We start from the raw sequence: 23,132 nt of genomic DNA, 5'->3' as shown, positions 1-23,132 counted from the left end.
CAGTTCTCCAAATAACAAAGTAAAAAAGCACAACTGCAGTCTGCAGGTTCTTTACTGACTTTTCAACTTAATGACCCACCCTCCTACTTCTTTCCTACATCTAAATAATTAAATGAGGTTTATTTCTCTTATGCAAAGATATTAAATATCATCATTCTAAAATTCAATCAAATCAAGTTATTTTCCTGGACAACATTTTTTAAAGAGCAGCTAAGGCTAAAATAAAAAGGAGAAGGCTGGACACAAGATGAGACCAAATAAACAACTATTTTTCTTTGTAGATATACTAAACAAGACCACAAACCACAACTACAAAAATGCAGTTTTTCACAGAATTTCACATAGACAAAGGTACTATGTGTAAAATATGAGATTAAAAAGTATCTAATATCTACTAGGCTAGAAATGTTGAAAAACACTAAATAACAATCCACTTGAGGAAAAAAAAAAGGGCAAGGAATTTACCTAGATTTGACCTGGATTAAATTACTAATTATTCATTTTACCATAAATTAATTTTTATTTTTTCAAAGTGAAAAAAAAGCTATGCTTTTTTTATTTTATTAAGTGGTGGGAATTAGAACTGAAAGTATACTTTCAATAAATAATATCCAACATGCTGAATAATTGGCCTGTAAATTAGCTCAAAATCCCTGAATTGGAGGTTAACCCAATACCACTGTAATACTGGTGTATCATATTTTGGATTTTGCTTTTCTGTTCAAATTTCTGTTTCTCAGAAACTAGCTTCTTTGCTCTGGGCTTTTCCATCAGAGATAACGTAGTATGCAGTATCCCTCAATTCCTGCCTCTCCTTTTTTATAAATGCTCTGTGAAAAGTCAGTTAGAAATTATTTCATTTTGAAACACGGATTAAAAACTCACACCCATATTCACAATATCTTCAATCTTGTTAGAATTAGCCTCAATGTTAAAAACTAGATGGGTCCTTCTCATTTAGACCCCAGAAAGTAGAGAAACTTCTCTCTTGACCTTCATGTAATTCTGTAATTAACAATTATAAATTGATAGACTTGCCAGATCCTACCTAAAGTCTATTCAAGCTACTGATTCAATTTAACAAGCCCTCAGTGCACAGGGTGGGTAATGAGAGCTAAGAATAGTTGATCATCTAAAATTTTATGCTTCCATTATAAATAATTAAGAACAATTTTTCATTATTAATTAAATTACTTCATTCTCTGTAGGTCTTCCCGGGCTCTAGCTAATGCTGCTTCGGCAGCCTGTGCTCTAGCTTCCATGTGCTTCAACCGTTCAAGAACAGACGTGTTGTCACTGAGTCCATTAGGATAAGAGAATGGGACTGTCACTGGTTCGTAAAGGTCTTCTACATCTAAAGAAATACATGAACAGTTTTAGATCATCTCATCTAAAGTGGTTATTAACTAACAAACATATATATAGAGTATCTACTATGACCCCAACATTAACCTTATTAAAGAGATTAACACAGATATTTAATTAGTAAATTAGCTAAATAGTGTATATATCAACCGTTAAACTCTGTCTTAAACATTTAAACATTAAAAAAAAATTTTTAATTACTCTGTCCTTCCTACTACCTCCTCCATCTCAATTGGGAAAATTAAACAAACAAAAAAATCTCTATATACATATCTTTATACTCTGGCAAAACAATTCCCACATTAGTCAAATATTTTTAGTCTAAAAATATAGGTCTCTACATTTTAAATTCATCATCTATTAGGAGAAAAATAGTGTTTCACCTTTATTCTTCTGCATTCATGTTTTATTACTGTGTTGATGAGAAATCTAAAGTCTTTCAAAGTTGTTTATAATATTATCACTGTATAAAATTGTTCTAATCCTATTCATTAAACTATACAAGTAGCAGACTGGCATATTCATACTTCGCTTGTTCACTACTGCAGCTACAAACTGCAACTGCACAGGCAGCTTTATTATGTTTTGCCATTAAGTCTAGAAACAATGAGTTTTCAATAAAATTCATACAGTAATAATAACACCGCACTAGGAAGCCAAAAGACAGGTTTCAATTTCAGTTCTGATACCTGCTAAAGCAAATCTTATATCATTTTCATCTCTTTAAGAGTCCCAGTTCTTTTATCTGAAGCTTAAGGAGGATTAGATCACACAATCAGAAAATCTGTTCCAGCTCTAAAAATATAGAATTGACAGTTCTTTAAATCTCAAGGAAAAACTCCATAAAATCTGATTCTTTCTTTACTCATGCAAAACTTTTTCACTAGTATTATAAAAAAATTCTCCAAATAGAATTTAACAAAACTAGAAAGTTCCACTCAATTTACATCATTAATTTCTCAACTAATGTTAAAAAAAACTTCTTCAAGCAAATAAAAGAATATGCATACCACATTTTCCTCTTTCTTTCTTTCTTTTGATCTAAAATTCAGTCTATACTAGTGTGATGCTTCCAGATAACTTTTATAATTGGAATCAAGATAGGAACACCAGTCACAGAATACTGTGCAATTTTTAGCTATGCTCTATGGTGCTCCACCTTCCAAACTAGACCACAAAAGACCCAGCTTAGTAGATGCTAAGTCACTTAGCTCAGTGCTCCTGAGGCAATGCATCCTAGAGTTCATTCTAATTATTTTTTACTCTTCCTTCAAAGGAAGTGCAACTTTCTCACTCCTTCCTCTAAGAATTGTAATCAAATCACCTCTATCAACTATCATTATCTTAGGAAAGGGCATGTTAATAATTAATATTAATCTTATTAACTTGCAAGACTATAATTAAGTTTTCGTGTCTTTACTTCCTTTTATATATTGTCTGTCTCTCATTAAAATATATGCTCCTTGAGGGCATGAACTTGCTTTTGTGTCTGTATTCCCAGTACTTAAGTAAAGTACTTGATACATAATAAGTGCTTAAAAGGTATTTTTCATACATTTGGAAGTGCAAAAAAAATAATTTTTGTTCAAAAATTATACTCACATCAAGCTACAATTTAAGATAAATACTAAATACTGGCAATATCAGTGCCAGAAAAATACCTGATAAGAAAATTAGGGTTTTAAAATTGATAGAGAATATTTGACTATAAACTTAATGGTCACCTAAAGACTCAGGATTGTAGAATTTCTTTGCCCCCTGAATCTATCAATTTGGTGAAATTAATAGTGAAAACCTGCTATCAGAATTCAGAGAAAAAATGGAAGAAAATAAGAACTTCAGCTCTGTTTCATCACATTCAAGTTCCTGACCAGGGTAGCTAAGCAATGAAAGATCGATCAATCTATCCCAATGCTTAAATGGTAGGGCTAAAAAGACCATCTTACAATCTTAAAAAACAAAACAAAACAAAACAAACAAACAAAAAAACAAGTTCTATTGGTCTCATCAATGACCAGGATACAGCTGGTAGAGTAAGAAGAATGAAAGCCTCAACCCCAAAGTATACCCTAACAAAATTTATCTTTGAAGAGGAATAAAAAGGATAATAGTATCCTACATATTAAAGAATGCTTGTATTTTTAGTATCTATTATACATCATATTCATACTATCATTGCCACAAATTTAGCAGGTTTTATGTTAGCATAGCTACTGCACTCAAAAAAAAAATCACATCAAAAATTCACTAATATTGAAGATATTCAACAATTTGAAAAGACTTGTGTATTTCATATTACTAAAAACACATTTTTTATCCTATTGTGCTGTGTGAAATGGTCTTCTACTCATGATAAAACTCTTACTTCTCTGTGAGGCCTTATTCCTCACCATTCCAGCCTTCCATGATCATTCTCTCCACTCCTCTTAATACTTAAACATCTATTTTGAAAATATAATTAAGAAGATAGGCCAGTTTAGCTGCAGAGAAGAATGGCCAACTATTGCTAGTATTCTTAACAAGAACACCAATTTCTGACACACACTGTGACAGCATGAAATCCTGAATATTTCAGTGGATGGTTCCATTCTGGTAGTTAAGCTGTGTACTATGGAAGGAAGAGGAATGAGAAAACAAGAGTAAAGACACTGTAGCAGGCCAGTTCAGTTCTAAGACTGATTTCCCCATGCCCTGGACTATGTAGACTACATATGCTCTTACCAAGTACATTCTCTGCCCAAGTTCTTAAGCAAAGGATCAAGCAACGATGGCTCCGGTGATGTACAAGTTTAGCAACAGCTGACATCTTCTACCTCATTCCCTAGTTTTTTAAGGTGTGCCTTAGCCAAAACCATTAAGGTCTAAGCCATCAATGGGTTTGGTCACTTGTGGCACACAGTACACATTACTTTATATGTATATATAAAGTTACCCAGTTAAGTCATTTGTGGGCAGAGGCCACATCCTCCAACCCTCTAGCTCTGACATTATGCTAAGTGCTACCAATACAAAAAGAAAAAGAAGGCAGCCCTTGACTTCATGAGGTTCACATCAAAATTGGAGAAGATAACACTTGTGGGAAAACACATCTGCAGGGGGCTGCAAGGACTAGGAATATTAAGAATGTATCTGCGCCACAAAGGAGAAGACCTCTATCCTTGGGAAGGGTGAAGCAGAACTAGGAGTTGGATGGAGCACAGAAGGGATCTGGGTCTTTCTGGCATGGGAGGGGATATTAGAGTCAGTGTCCAATTAGGAGGGGAAAAGCACTAATTGTAAACTTTCATGTAAATATGTGTGTATATACATACACATGTAAATATATTTATATACATGGAAATATACCTAAATGTAAGTGTGTGTGTACATATATGTAAATATGTGTTGTATGCATGTGTTTTACACACACGTTTCTCTTTAAGCCTCAATCTCCTTTTCTGCAGCTTCTTCCCATTGCTCCAATTTCTAACTTTTGTGATTAAATACAACAAGAAAGTCTAATTCCTCTTTCACCAGACAGCCATTCAAATATCTAAAGACAATTAAGCTGTCTTCCTTAAGTCGACTCTTCTCCAAGATAAGAGGTCCAATTCCTTTCACCGTTGCTTGTGTGATCTGGTCTCAAGGCCCCTCTCTCTGGCTGCCCTTCTGGGTGACTCTCCAGCTATGCTACTCAATGTCCATCCTAAAATTCAAAATCCAGCTCAGAACACAAAAATGCTAATGGGTTCTGACTGGGACAAAGTACAGTGGAACACTTGACCTCTCAGGCTCTCTAGATTGTGCGTTCTAGTATGAGAAGGTAATAACTTTTTTTAAGTTAACTAACATTGTTTATACACATTCTGAAAGCAAATACAATCCACTAAGGATTAGTCCCAGATCTTTTTCCCCAGAAAAGGTTTTCTAGAGCCACAGTTGTCCAATTCTACACTTTTTAATTCAAGGACTTCATATTTCTCTCTATTAATTTCATCCAAATTTATGTGAACCCTCATCGTAACTCATCTAAGTCTTTTGGGGTCCTGACTCTGCTGCCTAATATATTAGCTAACTATTCCTCCCAAATTTGTGTTATCTACCAATCTGATAAGCATACTATGTCTTCATCTAAATGACTCATAAAAATATTAAAGAGAACTAGGCTAAGCAGAGATTTCTGAGACATGACTATAAAAGATATCCGCTCACTGATAACCAGTTATGAATCCAAATCTGGTCAAGTAGATAGTGCTCATGATGTTTTCAAGATTTTAGATCAAAAGCTGGAAGAAAGTCTAACAGTTTGATTAAGTGACTTAACCATGGTCTCACACATGTTAAAGATTAATGAGGTAAAGGTGAAAACTAAGTAAGGTATAAGATCCAAAGTTACATGGTTAGCAGATGGTAAATAAGATTTTAAATTGAGTCTTCTCACAATGACTTTTTTACTTTTTCTACTCTATGACACTGGTACCCTAACAGCACAAGTAAATCACTGATATGAATCCATTCAAAACCCAAATTGGCAATCCACTATCTTAACCACTTGGGTATCACATTCAATAATATATTTTCTCAGTATGCTTTGTTCACATTTCTTACACACAATGTTGCACTTGCTGCTACTACAAATAGAAAATTTAGTATGAATGATGCCATATAAATTTATGTTACTGTAATACCATAATCTTACCAAACTGAAGTAAAAGGTCATCTTCTAACACTGGTTTCAAATACTCTTCTTTCTCCCAAGGGACTGGGTTGCATAAGGAATTCAAATACTCTGAAGTTGGATTCTAGAGAGGAAAAACAATCACATATTACTTTAAATACCTTTAGTCATGAGATTTTACTTTAGAAAGCAAAATGTCAAGAAAAAGAAACCTATATTGTCTTTTAGAATGGTAGTATGTTTAAAATTACTACCTGCTATTTCTGAAAGCATAATACCTTTTGTACAGCAGTTGATACTTTTCTGTATCTAATGAACAACCAAGGTTTAATACTCTTCCCTGTAGAAGTGGGACTGAAGGAGATAAAATTGATATCATCTACATGTAATAAAGAAACAGTAAACCAAATCTCTAAATCACTAAGGAAATTAATTTCTGGTTTAACTCTACATCAGGATCTCATATGTTGTGTAACAGCATTAATGACAGGTACAGGACTTAATACTAATTATCTGAATGAATTTTTATTTAAAATTCATCAAACTAACAAGTCCCTAAAAGTCATTGTAACCCTGGTCTCACATCAGTTTCCCTTGCTCAAATAAATTAAATAAAACAGATTTAGTTTTATATTTCTTTTCTAAATAATACCAATTTTTTTCAAAGGAATGTTGCTGCTATTAAGTTACTTTTCAAATATTTCATATATAAATTGATCCATTGTATATAAGTACTTCTCCAAAGGTTGTGATTTCCCAAATATAAGGAATATAAAATTTAAAAATTTATAAAATAAAAAATTCACTGTTAGAAGAGGTGACACTAATTTTCCAACCTTTGTAGCACTACTAAATGAATTTTTACTTTTAAACCAAATTAACTGGAATACATAAGCTTTGTTCTTTTGTTTACTCTTTATCCATCTTATACTTCTGCTGAGGAGTTTATAAATACTGTAAATTGGGTCATCTACTTACCTTAAGTCTAATGAAATTTATTAGCTTAATGTATCCATAAAATTCAAGTCCTGCAGAAAAAACAAATTAATGATATAAAAAAATATAGCTCTTATCATAATGCATTATTTAAGTGAACTGTTTCTGTAGAGGTTTGAACCATTAAGCAATATTTCTATACGCCCACATTTGTCATCCAAATTATTTTAAATTTAAAAAATAAGAAAAAGTAACTTTAACACTTAGTAAAAATCCTCAAGTTTCAGAATCTAAAAAAAAAAATCTAAATAGCATAAATAATACAATATTAGAAAAAAACAATTTTAGAAACCTATTATTCACTTGAGAAAACTGGCAAAGAGGATACACATTTGGACTTGGAATCAAGACAACTGGGTTCAAATCCCATCTCCGATGCTTATCAGGATGGCTCACTCTGGACAAGTTAATCTCTCTGGTGCTCATTCAACTAAGACTTATCTATTGAAATCCAAGACATCTGAATTAGGCTTGATGAAGGATGTTTAAATTCTAGGAAAATCATAGATTCTTAATGTTCTGACATTCTGCTTTATTTCTTAGGACACACATGATCTACAAAAAATTCACTGTTATAAGACATTAGAGGTGACACCAATTTTCCAACCTTTATTGCACTGCTAAATGAATTTTTACTTTTAAACCAAATTAACTGGAATACATAAGTCATCTATGGATAAAAGACAAACTTCTTAAACTGGAGTTTAAGCCCTTACATAATCTACCATTGAAAATTTTCTTTTGGCAGGGGGATAGTTGAGGGGAGACAAGGAGCATATGGTCAGATCTGTGCTTTATTTAGTTTGACATTTGGGTAGAAAGAGATAGAAAGCAATGAGATCAATACTGAAGGCATGAACTGGGTTGAGACTATATGAATGAAAGAAGATGGGCAGATAAAAGTGACATTATGAAGGTAAAAGCAACAAGACTTGGAAACTGATAGTATGAGGTGGGAGAAGTAAAAAGAATGTCAAGATAATTTCAAGATTCTGAGTGTTAGTTACTGGATAGTGTTTCCTTAATGGAAACAGATTAATTTGGTGCAGAGATGATTTTAGAGAAAATATAATAAATTCCATTTTTAAGATGTTGATAAATCAAGGATATTATCTTCACAGAGGGTAACAATTGAATCTATAGATGCTAATGAGATCACCAATAAAAAAAACTCAAAGGAAGAGAAAAAGTTCAGGACCCAGAAGAAAATCCACACAAAAGGCAGGAGGATGTATATCCAGTAAATATAGCTATGGAAGGATGGCTGAGAGTCATAAAAATAGCTATGAAACCCAAAGGAGAAGAGAGTACTCAGGAAGTGGTCAAGTAAGCAGCAGGAAGATAATATCAAATGAAAAGATAGAAAAGACTACTAGAATTAGTTAGCAATTAAGAAATTCAAGTAGAATCAGAAAATCAGACAAGAAATGAAAAGAAAAGTAGATGGTAAAAACAGAAAAAAAAAAATCAGAAGAAACTAGGTCAAGGGTGTTTTACAGCTATTGCTAGGCAGAGGATGAAGTGAGAAAAATAATTGTATTAGATAAAATAGGTACTTTTGATTACATGAAAATGAATCACTTGTTTACAAAGTTCAAGAAATTAGGCTGAGGCAAAGCAGGCAATTGGGACAAAAAAAATCTTTGTATTAAATATCTCTGATAAGACTTTGATAAAGTTGTTTGGAGGGGAATACTAAGAGAGCCTGACTGTATTGTTTTTTCTATTCTACCTGATATCCAGGGGTGGAACCAAAGTAGGGAAAAAAATCCAGTCAGGCTCAACATTCCAACTTTACAATAATGCCTCAAATCAAATTCTAGAGCACCAATTTAATAAGTCATATACCAGTTTTCTTCAAAAGACTCTTGCTGATACTAAGGTATTTTAAAAATATGTCTTATGTACATTGATTCTTAGAATAAGCACTTCTCCAATGACTATGATTTCCCTAATACAAGAAATCTGAAATCTGAAAGGCTTCCCTTTTTTAGTTGTTCTGCATGTGTATACTGGCCATACCCTCCTACTTCTAAGGAATTTATAAATTTATAAATGTCAATAATTCAGTCATTCACTTACTTTAAATCTTAAGAAATTTATTAATGCATCCATAAAAGCTTGTTAAATGAAAAAAAATTTTTTTAAGTAGTTCATAAATACATACATATATAATGTGTGTATGTACACATCTAAAAAAAATTTTTTTTTCAACATTCACCCTTGCAAAACCTTGTGTTGCAAAATTTTTCCCTTTCTTCCCTACACCTCCTCCCCTAGATGGCAAGTAATCCAATATATGTTAAACATTTCCAATTCTCTATACGTATTTCCATAAATATGCTACACAAGAAAAATCAGATCAAAAAGGAAAAATGGGAAAGAAAACAAAATGCAAGCAAAGAGTGAAAATTCTATATTGTGATCCACACTCAGTCTCCTCCATCCTTTCTCTGGGTGCAGATGGCTCTTTTTATCACAAGACCATTGGGATTGGCCTGAATCACCTCACTGTTGAAAAGATGCATTGTCCATAAGAACAAATCGTTGTATAATCTTGTTCTTGCTGTGTATATAATGTTCTCCTGGTTTTACTCATTTCACTTAGCATCAGTTCATGTAATTCTCTCCAGGCCTCTCTAAAATCATCCTGCTGATCGTTTCATATAGAACAATAATATTCTCTAATATTCATATACCATAACTTATTCGGCCATTCTCCAACTGATGGGCATCCACTCAGTTTCCATTTCCTTGACACTACAAAAAGAACTGCCACAAACATTTTTGCACATGTGGGTTGTTTTCCCTTTTTTTATGATCTCTCTGGGATACAAGCCTAGCTGTATCTGACAGCCCTTTGTGGATAGTTCCAACTTGCTCTCCAGAATGGTTGAATTAGCTCACAACTCCAACAAAATGTATTAGTGTTCCAGTTTTTCCACATCTCCTCCAATATTCACCATTATCTTTTCCTGTCATCTTAGCCAATCTGAGAAGTGATATACATTATTATTATTATTATTTCTTTCTTTCTTTTTTTTTTTTTTGACTGAGGCAATTGGAATTAAGTGACTTTTCTAGGCTCATACAATTAGGAAGTGTTAAGTTATCTGAGGCCAGATTTTAACTCAGGTCTTCCTGACTTCAGGGCTGGTATGCTCTATCCACTATACCATCTAGCTACCCCGGTATATATTATTTTTTAAAGAAAGTTATATGTAATAGAGATTTGAGGTTTTGTATAATTTTTTATATTATACTTTATATACGAAAATGTTAATTGTTTGACATTTAAGTCCAGAAAAAAATTAAAATAACAAAAACTTCATACACACACACACACACACACACACACACACACACACACACAATTATTTGTATCAACACTTTTTATGGTAGAAAAGAAGTGGAAATGAAGTAAATGCCCTCTCTACTAGGCATGGTTAAATAAACTGTATTATATGAATGCAAAAGAATATGAAAATATGGTTTATAAAAAACAATGAATATAATGAATATATATAGAAGAATGAATATGATAAATATCAAGAAGAATGAAAAGATTTAAATGAACTGGAATAAAGGTAAACAGAGCCAAGATATATATATAGATACCTATAATAACTACAAAGATACAAATGGAAAGACTACCACAAAACACTGAATATGAATGCTACAGAAGTATGAAAGAATAAACTTAGCTCCAAAGAAGAAATGTAAGACCCCTCCCCCAACTCTTTTAGAGAGGCAGAACATGGTAGACAATTCACAGGTGCAAAAGAACTGTAGTAATTGTCATTTTTTTCAATGTATTAACAGAATCTGATTTCTTTTCCTTTCTCTTTTTTCTTTCTAGAAAACACACCCGGTTATAAACAATGGTTCATTGAAGGGAAAAAGAGGAAGGATAAAGGAGAAAAACAAGGTGATACAAATATAAAAGATAACACTAAACATTTATTAAAAAGAAGAGATATACAATAACAACATGAAGGAATGGCAGAGTCAAGTGAGAGTTTTTAAAATATGTCAGATATGTGGACATGTTTGTAAGCCACAGGAAAGAACCAGATACTAAGGAGAGCTGAAAGATATGTGAAGGAAAGGGAACAAATAAAGAAGCAAGTTCCCATGAAAGAAGTAAGAACCATGAGCACAAGTGATAAGTGAGGGTGGCACTTTAGCATGCCCTAAGTACATGGACTACAAATATCCTTTTCAAAATTATTTAACTCAAATATAATCTTTTCCATTCCTTAATTTCCAGCAATTACTTTCTTTCTCCATATATTTTCTTCATATATGTCTACTGTGTATTCCTTAGTTTCTTGGTGATCACTTCAATGGAGAAAACAAAATAGTTCTCAAAGTTCAAATCAAGACCTGAAGAGCAATGCAATCCATTCTGTCAACTAATTCTCAAGATTTTCATTCTAAAGACCAGCTCATATCTCAAAAATTTCAATCTCATTGCTGCCCTTGTTCTTTTATATCCTAATTCACATATTATGAAATCTGTATTTACAATTTTCTTTCTTTTTCAACTGTAACACATACAAAAAAGCATTGAAACATCTGAAAAACCCATTTTCCTGGACTAAAACCGAATAAACTATAACTTTAAAAGGTGAAGTGACTTTCAATATGGATTTTAGATGATAAACTATCATCAACTCAGTCAAAAATACTTTATTTTTATGAAACATTAGGTAGTCACTCTAAAAAAGTTTCACTTTAAAGAAAATCTATAAAAAGGTGAAAAAAATTATATTTAATCTAAAATTTCAAAATAAAAATAAATCTTTAAAAAAAACACACTTACCATGTTTATGAACCATGTTGTCAATATCAAACTGATGTTCAGACTTACAATGAGAAAATGTTTCTTCAGCAGAAGTGAATAATCTGAAATGCAAACACAGGCTTTAACAAATACAGCCAAGGAAACAACAAGAATTCATATAACATTGTTTCTCAAGTCCTTACAAATATTATCTCATTTGATCCTTTTAAAAACTCTAAGAGGTAAATGCTATTATTATTCCCACTTTACAGATATGGAAACTGAGGCATAGGTGAAATGATTTGCTTAAAAATCACAGACATTGTAGGTCTGAGGTTACAAATGAATTCAGGTCTGACTCAAGACCCAATATTCACATTTGATTGCTTCTAAATATTAAATGAGTACCAAGTTATACTTCAAAGAATCAATCATCTCTTCAAAATGGGTACATCATTCACTGAAAAATGTTCATAGTCCTTAGGAAGACTCCCATATTGTATAATAATATCCCTCTCTTTCCATTAAGATTTTCTGTGCTAAAGGCCATAATTGTAGTTCTCTTAACATACATATATATGTGTATGTATGTGTATGAATATATATATTTGTCACCTGCAAGTCACCATTGATAATAGCTTTCTGCTTATATTTACAAGACTTTCACTGTTTTTTGAAGTCAAATTGAATTTTAATTCTGACTGTGGGATGCTACTGTTTTATTTAAATCTTTATCCCTTCTTCTCATTTAGTTCTGGTTTTGACCTTCATTCTGACCAGTTCATTTTATCTCTTAGTACAATCAGTCAATTTTTCTCACATCTATAACTAAGTGTTTTGTTGTTGTTAAAAGAGAATTATTTCTTTTTGGGGGCTCATTCTACCCACTGCCTTCTGACACTCTTCTTGAAGAAAGTTTTTTTTTAAATAAGATGCAAAGATTCTTCTTTAAGCTTAAGAGAACTTGTATTTATTTATCTCAAACCATATTCCCATTCTCAGGCTGAAACAAATAAAAGAAAAATATCAAGTATCAAGTTTAAATGTTCAATTAGTTTGCAGGCTCTTTAATATAACAAATATTTATGAGGAGTATGTACTCTGCATCTGGGACACAAAGAACAAAACAAAATAGCCCTAATCTCTAGAAATTTACTTCATGGGGAAGATATATGTTAAGTGGTAGAAAAAATTTCTCAATTTATTCAGCCTTTAGATGAATTAAAAAAAAAAAAAAAAAAACCTTTATTAAGTGCTTACTAGTGCCAGCTACTGGAGACAAAGGTGAACAAGTCTCTGATCTCAAGAACTTAACCCTATAATTAGGAAAGCCAACATACTTGTTGGAGTTCAGCTTCAAAATGGTTAGAAAGCCCCAAAACCCCAAGGATGAAGAGTTAATGGAAAGGGCCAGGAGTTTTTGGGACACTAAATAGAGTGTCTAGCAAAAAGGAGAGGTCTACTACTTATGGGCAGTGGGTTTAAGGAACAGCATGGAATAGGGCCACTAGCATCCCCTCCACTAGGGCAATCAGTGCCAATCACCGTATGTTCACTGTGCGCAGGAAAAAAAAAAACAAGATGACAAAGCCTTCCATCAAAGGATGATTGCCTTTAAGTGTCCCATCATACAAACCACTCTGCCAACTTTAAAATTTTGTTTCATTTTGGATAAACTTGACTTTTACTTCCATCTAGCTGGAACTCTGTTCTGACAACTATTTCAATTATGATAATATAACAGAACCACTTGCTGGTTGTTGGACCAAAAAAATCAATTCATTTACAATACATTATATTAAAGTTTACAATCTTAAGAACAATGCCATTCCTAAGTAACTCTCTATCCCCTTTTGTCACACTACAATGAAAGAAGTCAGCATCAAAAGCAGAGAATTTTTTTTTTTTTTTTGGCTTTTTTTCCCCCCTTGGATTACTATTGCCAAAAGTTCTACAACTTTCTGGTGATTAACATCTCGACAATTAGCCTGGTTCTCAGACAACAAAATAATCTATTGCTGAAGTAACATTTGAAACCTTTCCAGTATGCTGGAACCTGCCAGGTTTTGCTTTTCATTTGTATAGGTTTCAAGAACACAGGGTCACCTCCAATGTAAGAGGCAACAAAGCACGACTTTTGTAGAATAAGCATCTTAATTGCCGCCTTCCACTCAAAATTAGTCCTCAAAATCATAAGATTTAAGAGCTGGAATTTTAGAGATCATCTAATCCAAAGATAGGCTAAGATACAATGTTAGTTGTAACTTACCCCCCTCTCCCCCCCCATTCCTCAGCTAATTAGCAACACAGCCTGGACAAGAATCCAGGTCTCCTGAATTATGGTCCAGGATTCCTGCCATTACATTATATAACACCAGGTCTGAGTTTCATTTGACAATCATACAAATATTTGTCCTTTTATTACCAAAGTTCATTTGTCTTCAAAATGATAATTTTTATTTTATAAAATTGTCTATTACATATAAAGTCCTTATTTTCTCTTTTTCTGGTAGCACTAATCAAGAATATTTTTTAACTTGGAATTCTTCCCCTCACTTCAAAGTGCAAATTGTACTTTTAAAGGTTCTGAGCTGGCACACTGGTTTTAGAGATGAAAAAAAGTATAAGGCACAATTTATTAATCTGGCACATTCCCATAGGGCTTTAATGCTTCCAAAATGATCTTGTAGTGTTCCAAACCTACTTGGCATTCCAAACGTACATGGACATCGTGAGGTCCAAAGTTCTTCACTATGTGACTTGCAAAACTGAAGGACACAAGAGTAGGACTGCAGAAAGTAAACTATATTGAATAGCATTACTGAGAAGAACCGATTAAATGTCTCATATGCTTAGTACATGTGCATGAATTATAGTGTGAACAAAATTTTTTCACCAATTAAGGATCTGTAGCACTCATCAAAGCTATCCCAAGGCAAGACATCTGTGAATTTGAGTATGATATAATAGAAAGCACATAGGATTGGAGGCAGAAGACACATGTTTGACACTGCTCTTCAACATATTATGTGGCCTTGGGAAATCATTTAACTTTCATAGGGTGTGGGATGAGATAGTCTTGAAGGTCACTTTGCACTCTAACTCCTATTATCCTACTGCATAACAAGGCAACACTCTTATCCAGAGAATGGCAGATAAAAAGCACCAGAGCCAAGGGACCTCATTTTGAGCAGAAGCTCTGACATTTATTAAACATGTGAACTTGGACAAATCATATAACTGCAGAATCTTATGGGTGGAAGATATACATCACTATAATATCATCATTCCAAAAAGATTATTTTATGGAGAACACACACAGGATAAACACTCCCAAGGCAATCAGAAAAAATGATTCAGACACTTTTTTTTTTCTCTCTTAAGAACTTTAGAATTGATTGTATGTTCTGGGAGACATTGGCACAGGACTGCCCAGCATGGCTTGCCCTCATTGGAGAAGGTACTGTGCTCTATAAGCCCCAAAGAAATGTAAATTACACAAAGTTAGGGAAGCCATTCCAAATGTTCATAGGGACTATTTATCTCCAACCTGTGGCAGAACATTCAGTACTCAAATAGGTCTGATCAGCCACAGTGGACACACTAACTTGACTCTAACATTGTGATATCAGTTTGGTTCTGCAAGCAAGAAAGGCAGCAAATCACCAACCACACCAGGGATTGTATGCTATCAAAAGAATCATTTTATTTTGCTTATATTCCCTAATAATATATGCACATAAATACACATATATGTGAAATATGTAAATAAAAGATACATATGTGCACTTACATTTATGTATATGTATATCTATATCCTCACAGGGAGCATAGGAGTAGATGGAGCCCTGAGCCTAAAATCAGAAGACCTGAGTTCAAATTCTTAAGATACCTATCTGGCTCTGTGACAAACACTTAAATTCCTCAAATTCACCTGTTTCCTCAAATATAATATGAGGATCTATCTTACAGGATTGCTGTGAGAATCAGATGAGATATTTGTAAAGTTCTTAGCATGTAGTTGATATGATAGAAATTCTTATTCCCTTCCCTTTCCTTCTCCCCTTATCTCCTACCTTTAAGTCTTTCAGCTTAATATCAGGATTTTTTCTGAAAATTATTAATTTCTAATATGACCTGCTTTCTTTTCTCATTTATATCATTTCAGTCCTAACTTTTTTTTTCCCCTTCCAGGAGGAATTTTCTCTTAGAATTTGTAACTGCCATAATTCCCAGCAAATAAGGGCTCCTCATATCTGAAACAGGACTCCCTTCTACATTGTCCCTAAAAGCAGTCAACCAGTATCCACCTGGAGGCCTCCAGAGATAAGGAGGCACTGTCTTCAGGGATTGCAATTCTTACCTTGGACAGCTCTTTCACTCCATATCAATCTAAACCTTCCCTCTACATAACTTCCTTTAGTTGCTCTTAATTCTATTCTCTGGGGTCAAAAATAAATCCAATCTCATTTCCACACAATGACACTTTAAATCTTTGAAAATGTCTTCTCAAATCTTCTCTTCTCCAGGTTAAATATAACTAGTTTTTTTCAAATGATTCTACTAGAATAGTTATATCTACCTAACAGTCCAAGTCTCAACCATCAATCCATTCTGTCAACATCATTCATAAATGAGACAACCCAAACTGAACAAAATACTACAAATGTACCAACCATGGTGAAATGCATGTTATAGAACTATACATTTCTTAATAAATACTTGTACAAACTTAATTTCTGAACCCTACTACAGAACATTATATTAAACCAATTAAATTTCATCAGATTTAATTCAAACCTTCCTTCTAGAAAAGCAAAACCTTTTAAGATCTCAATTTTATCACCCATCTTCAGATTTGATAAACACGCTCTTAAAGTCTTTACCAAAAACACTAGCTCAATCTCTTTAAATCTGTTTCTTCACCTGTGAAATGGAGACTGACTACTGGCCTATACTTACTTCAGAAAAATTTATAGTTTGGAAAGTATAATACTAGATGCAAAGGTTTCCTCTTGCACAAAGAACACAAATGAGAAAACTAAGGCACCAATAGAAGGAGCAACTTATTGGGGATAAACCTCTCAGACTTAAAATATCACAAAGAACACAAATGAGAAAACTAAGGCACCAATAGAAGGAGCAACTTATTGGGGATAAACCTCTCAGACTTAAAATATCATTAATTGCTATCTCTCAAAATTTAATCTTGAGAACTCAAATATGACATTTTAAAATAGTACTTAGGGCAAGTAGGAATCTTAAAGATTATCTATCCAACCTGTCCATTTAACAGTGTAGGAAATAGAGGACCCAAAAGGCATTAAGAGAATGAGAACTACAAAGAACATCTGAGGTCATATGATTCATCCTCTCATTTAGTTGTCCTTTGTTTTCAAAGAAAACCAAAACGACATTACTATATAACCATCAAGTTAAGAGTCCGACTGTGGCTGATTAGACCAATATCAGCTCGGAATGCACTGCCACAGGTAGGACGTAAATAGTCCCTGTGAACATTTGGGACAGCTTCTAAAATTTTGCATTTCCTTTGGGCTAATTCAATTCTGTTTTGCCAATAGAGCACAGCACCTTCTCATTTAGTTAAGGAAACAGCCCTAGAAAGATAAGGTGACTGGCCCTAAATTGTCATACAGAAAGAGTAAAGTCACACACATAAAAACTGACAAAGCTAACGCTGAAAACAAGGTCCTCTCCAAATCTAGAAAAGTTCTTCCACTAAACCAGGTTGCTTCCCTTGAGATGGGCTAATTCATTTAGCTTGAGGTCACACACTTCTGTCTCCTAAGGCACTTTCAGCAGCCATTTATGGCTAGCATTTAGATAGTAGAGTGATGTTTGAGCTGGAAGAGTTCATCCTCTACTCCGCTATAAACATTATCCTCCTGGAGCACAGGTCTGGCAATAAATCGCAGGGCTCCTTTTTACTTCCAGGAGCAAATATAATAATGCTTTCTTTTAAAGCTCTTCATAATCTTGCCCCCAAAGGGCCTCATCTCATTACTCCTTAGTAAGGCAGGCCGATTTGTGTCCCTACCCCAAGTCTCCCTCTCCACAGATCTGCCCTTATAACCTGCCCTCACTCTCCAATCTCCAGCGGCTCCCTATTCCCTCCAGGCTCTAGCACAAATCGCTCTGGGTTTCAAACCTCTCTGTCAGCAGCTCCTGCTGACTTTTTCCTTTTTAAACCTTGTTCCTAGAGGCGGTGCCCCCGGCTTCCCTCGCGTTTCTTCCACCTGACGTCACTGTTGGTTCCTGGGGTTTTCCTGCTCTTCTCTGCCTGCAGGCTTCCCAGGCGCTTCCTAACTGCAGCGCCTTCCCTTTCTCTGACTATCTCCAGACCCGCCCGGCTTTTTACGGGCTGTCTCCCTCCTTTCTCTTGTGCCTGGCACACAGTAGGGTGCTTATTAAATGCTTGATGCTGTGACTTGCACTTGGGGGGTGGTTAATCCACGTGTGGTCCAACCCCCTCGTTTTATAACTTGCCCGGGCTTGGGATTCGAACCCAGGGTCTGCGGGGCTCTAAGCCCCGGCCGGGCCGGTGACGCGGGCACATTTTACAGGTGAGGAAACTGAGGCTGGGCCAGCCAACGAACCTGTCACAGAACAGGCAGGGGGTCTGCTGCTTCTCGCGGCGGGGGTCCTCCTCCTCCTCCTCCTCCTCCTCCTCCCAGGCCGCCTCGTCTCCGCTGTCCGACAGCGCGGGCACCTCCTCCTCGCCCTCGGCTTCCTGCAGCCGGCGCCTGGCGCCTGACACAAGCACAAGACAAGGTCTGAGGACGCGGGCCCAGGCCGCGGCGGGCTCGCGTTGCTAAGGGGAAGGGGATACCCACCGGTGATGCCCGTTGCTAGGGAGCACATGGCGGCCGCCCGCACACACGGAGGGGAGCAATGCCTGAAGCGGGGGAAGGCAGCGGGGAGAGGGGGCACTGGCGTGGGGGGTCCGCGGGCAGCCGGCACGCTCTCACGCACGCACGCACACACGCACGCGGGATGGAGGGAGAGGCTGCGGGGCGAGAACCAAGGGCCGGAAGGAGGTGAGGAAAAAGGGGACGGCCTGCGCGTGCGCACACGTAGGCTCCCCTCCTTCCGGGTCCGCCAGCCCGCAGCCGGCGGGAGAGGGAGAGTCACGTGGGCTGGACGCTTTTCTCCGCCCTCCCCCCGCCTCATCATTTGTCCTTCGCCAAGTGGGTGGGGCCAGAGCTGGGACTCGCGGTGCTATGGTGACCGCATCCCCATCTCTTGCGCTAAAGTAGCCAGTTCAAATCCGGCTTCCAAAGCGTACTCTCCGTGACCTTGGGAAGGTGAAAGCCTCCCTGAGTGTAAATTTCCTCCTCTGCAAAAAGAGGGGTGTGGACTAACTAACGGGTCTCTCTCTGCAGCTTCCCTCCTTGCCCCTCCGCAGTGCTGGCGGGAACGAAACAAAAGCTTCCCGGCTGCATTACTCCTCCTCTGCAGCGCCCCTCCCTGATGCTGCGGCGCTGCCACCAGCTTGAGAGCGCGCTGATGGAGGAGGCGCAGGAGGCTCTGCAATGGCCAGGGCATAAAGGATGACCTCTTAAATTAAAAAAAAAAAAAATTAATTAAAAAATTTAAAAAAATTAATTAAAAAGCAAAATTGCAGACTCCCAGGGTCTATGCAGATGCCGCATTCTCCGAGCTTCTATGATGGAGACAAAGCTAGAATGTCACTCCCCTCCCGTCCATATAAAAATCCCAGAGATTTACTGCGTGATGAAAAACCATCCTTGAGTTTGAATTTGAATCTCTTATTTTCCTATATAAATCTTTAGCCACAATTAATAAGGGCCAGTTTTTTCATTTGTAAAGAGAGGGAATTGGATTAAAGATCTAGATTAAAAGGTCTCTTCCTGCTTTAAAAATCCAGATCACACTATCTCCTTTTCTTAAAATACCTACAGCACCACTGCAAATCACTCAATTGGGTGCTTCACACTATCCTTAGCTACCAGACTACACCACCCTTAGACAATACAGCCTTTGCTGTCCTATAGGGCATTGAATCGTTTTTAATAACCAATTTAAAAGTCCTATTAATTTTCATAATGTGGACATGAGAAGCCTCTGTGGCTTCATACATTCAGGCCCTCTGTCATGGCCTGAATTTAAGTCTCACCTTTGCCCCCATACTAGCTGAGTAACTTTAGACAAATTAATTGATCTTACCAGGTTCCCCTGGAAACTTTGGATTATAAATAGTAGAGCAGGCACTGTTCTGCAATAATGTAAGGAATTCCCTAGAGGGCTGAAATCACAGGTTTAGTATGGGGGGAGGGAGTGGAAATAGAGAATTCTGCTTTATAAGTTTCCAGGAAGGTGACATTTGAATTCTCTGGATCCAAGTATAGGAACTGTTTCAACTGAAAGTGAATGTGACTTTTCATTGGATGAATATTACTTTTTTTTTTCTTTTTTGAAGTCAATGAGGACAACAGTCAAGGAGTTACAAGTGGCTATTCATTTATTCAATCCATAATCATCTACTGACCACACTGTCCCAGACACTGAAACTGAATCCCAATTCTCATATTGATGAGGGCTAGATTTAGGGTTGTCAGGGAATCAAATGATGAGATTAGATTCAGGGAAGCAAATGATGAGATTAGGGTTCCTGGTGGTCAGGGAGTTAAATGATGAGGTTTAGTGGGAGGTTCGGGGTTCAGGGAACTAAATGAAGAGGTTTGGCTCCCCTAAACCTTCGTAGGGATTCAGTGCATGGGTAGGGAGTTTTGGGAATACCCCCTTCTGGGGGTGCAGAGATCCTTCACAAAGGAATTTACAAACCTGGAAACCTAGATTGGTAAAAGAGGCATTGGGAAGTCAGCCTTTGCTATGCATGAATAGAAAGGCTGAGTTCCCTAGTGGCAAAATCTGGACAGAGACATATAAAGTAAGGTCCCGACAAGAAGAGTAAAGTAGTGAAGGAATCCTAGCAGAGAAGTAAAATTTCTAGTAGAGAAATCCGGACAGAGAAGCATAAAGTCTCATTAGGGAAATAGGTGAGGGAGATAAAGAGAGGGTGAGGCTGGAAGAGAGTATCATCCCATCAGGCAGAGTTTTGCTGCTATGCCAAGGATGGCATGTTAGCTCCTCTGCAAGGAGTTGTTCCAAATTGGCTCTTTTTATCTACAAATTGGGTTTCCGCTTGAGCTGAAATGAGAAAATAATTGAATGAGTCTCAATGGCGGTGGTGCCCCTCTCTCAGGATCTTTTTACAGAGGCCAGGATTCAAGGAGTTTTAGAGAGTTTCGGGGCTCTCCTCATCATTATCACCCCCAAACCCCAATTCAATTAGATTGCTTGTTAATCTTTACTTCACATGGGTGAAGGCTCACCTTTGCCCCCATACTAGCTGAGTAACTTTAGACAAATTAATTGATCTTACCTGGTTCCCCTGGTAACTTTACATTTCTTCATATCCTTCTATGCTTCCCATGCACTACCTGGCACATAAAAAGTTATTTAAATATAGTTGAATTCACTCAACCAATATTTATTATAATATACAAAACAATGTACTACACAATGGAAATTAATACCAAATTTAGATGACATCCTGTCCTAGCTCTTTAATACTGAAATGGAAGCTCAGTATCAGTGAAAATTGGGCTGCTCCAAAAGTCAATGTGATCTTAAGCTGTACAAACAATAGTTATATAAAGTTCCTACCTCTAACTTACTGGCTGCCTAATCCTGGGTTCTTTTATCTCACAGTACCCCCTAAGTCTGTATGTTAAAGAATGGTTACTGCAACTGGTAGGAGGATTTTCCTTACCCAGAATTAAATATGCCAACCAAATCACAGGGTTTTTTATATAGTTGTCTTTGTGATACTACTTGGGGCTTGAACTACTTGATACTACTTGATACTACCTGAACAATTTTAAAAGACCAAAAACTACTGGGATAGTGGAGCTGTTTGCCATTTCCTTCTCCAGCTCATTTTTCAGATGAGGAAACTGAGGCAAACACGGTTAAATGTCACACAGGTCACACAGCTAGCAAGTATCTGAGGTCACATTTGAACTTTTCTTCCTGTCTCCGTGCTTAAATCTAACCAATTATGCCATCTAGTTGTCCTGAAATCCCAGATACAGACAAAATAAAAATCTATTTGCACTATGTTACTTAGGATCTCTTCTATAATAGGCATCACATTTTAGGAAGCATACTAATAAACTAGACTCTATATATATATATATATAGTCAAGATTGTGTAAGATACTGAAATGATGTTATAGAAGAATTAAGAGACTGGAGATGGTTAGCCTGGAATAGAAAACAAGTTGGGGATAGAAGAGAAGGAAAATGATAGCTCACTTCAGATGTTTGAAAAGTTGTTTGTCTCATGGAGATTGAACATTCAGGTCCCAGAGGGGAGAACTGAAAGAGCTAAGAATTAGAGCATCTTGACCCCTCTCCCAGCTCCACTTCCAATTTTCACCTGTTCCAGCTCCCTTCTCATCCCCATAAACCTCCTCTCCTCCTGGAAGTTCCTCCTGGAACCTCCATTTTCAGATAATGGTCCAAGCAGCAATTCATCCTTCTTCTCCTACCTCTGCTTCATCACTACGTGGTGAGAAGTACCTTCTTCTCTCCCCATTTCTGCTTTCTTTTATGTTATCTTCTTTCAGTGAAAGACTATAAGACTAACATCTTTGCAAAGCTTTGTCTCATTTAAATTTAAATTTAAATCCAATTCATGATGTCATTGCCCCTTGGTCAAAGAAGGAAAAACAGTAATAAAATAATCTTTTATTAGAATGTTTACTACCTGAAGGTCCATATTCCAATTTGCAGTGCTTTGCATCGTGCCTGATATGTAGTAAGTGCTTAATAAATTCTTATTGATAGTTTGGAATAGACTCCCACTAATAGTATTTAAACAGAAGCTGGATGTCAGAGAAGAGAATCACAGTTGGTCAAAGGCTTAAACATGATCTTCTAAGGCTCCTTCTCTTCTAAATTCAGAGAATTGCAGACTCCCTAAATATCTCCAAGTTCAATTCTGAAATGCTCTAAGCCCAACCATGTGAAGTATAAAATATCAAGTTTGCTTGTCAATAATTTGTCAATAATTAAGCACTTGAAGGTGTTGTGTGTGTAAATTCCAGTGGATAGTTAGCAAGCATTTATTAATCACCTACAATGTTCCAGGTACTGTGCAGAACCTTCTTGAGAGCAGGAAGCTCTCAGGTAGTAACTTTTGAGTATTCTTCTAGCACTGGTTCCTAGAGACACAGAATTGTCTAGTTCAGGGGTGCTTAACATGAAGTGCATGAACTT

At 36.2% G+C, this 23,132-nt stretch overlaps 1 protein-coding gene across 1 annotated transcript in view; it reads right to left on the bottom strand.

Annotated features, from left to right (window-relative positions):
- PRMT3 (protein arginine methyltransferase 3) overlaps positions 1-18,883 on the bottom strand; it is a 148,547-nt gene extending 129,664 nt beyond the window's left edge. The window contains exons 1-6 of the mRNA XM_012552526.3: positions 18,659-18,883; positions 18,422-18,575; positions 11,844-11,926; positions 7,001-7,050; positions 6,044-6,146; positions 1,195-1,354 (exon numbers count right to left, since the gene is read on the bottom strand). Coding sequence (XP_012407980.1) covers positions 1,195-1,354; positions 6,044-6,146; positions 7,001-7,050; positions 11,844-11,926; positions 18,422-18,575; positions 18,659-18,686 — 578 coding nt within the window. The 5' untranslated portion in view covers positions 18,687-18,883. The remainder of the gene's footprint in view (positions 1-1,194; positions 1,355-6,043; positions 6,147-7,000; positions 7,051-11,843; positions 11,927-18,421; positions 18,576-18,658) is intronic.
- Between the last annotated feature and the right edge of the window lie 4,249 nt (positions 18,884-23,132).

Source organism: Sarcophilus harrisii, chromosome 6, assembly GCF_902635505.1.
Source record: "Sarcophilus harrisii chromosome 6, mSarHar1.11, whole genome shotgun sequence".
NCBI lineage: Eukaryota > Metazoa > Chordata > Mammalia > Dasyuromorphia > Dasyuridae > Sarcophilus > Sarcophilus harrisii.
Note: the sequence above shows the minus strand (reverse complement) of the source record. Positions and strands in the feature narration are given on the sequence as shown.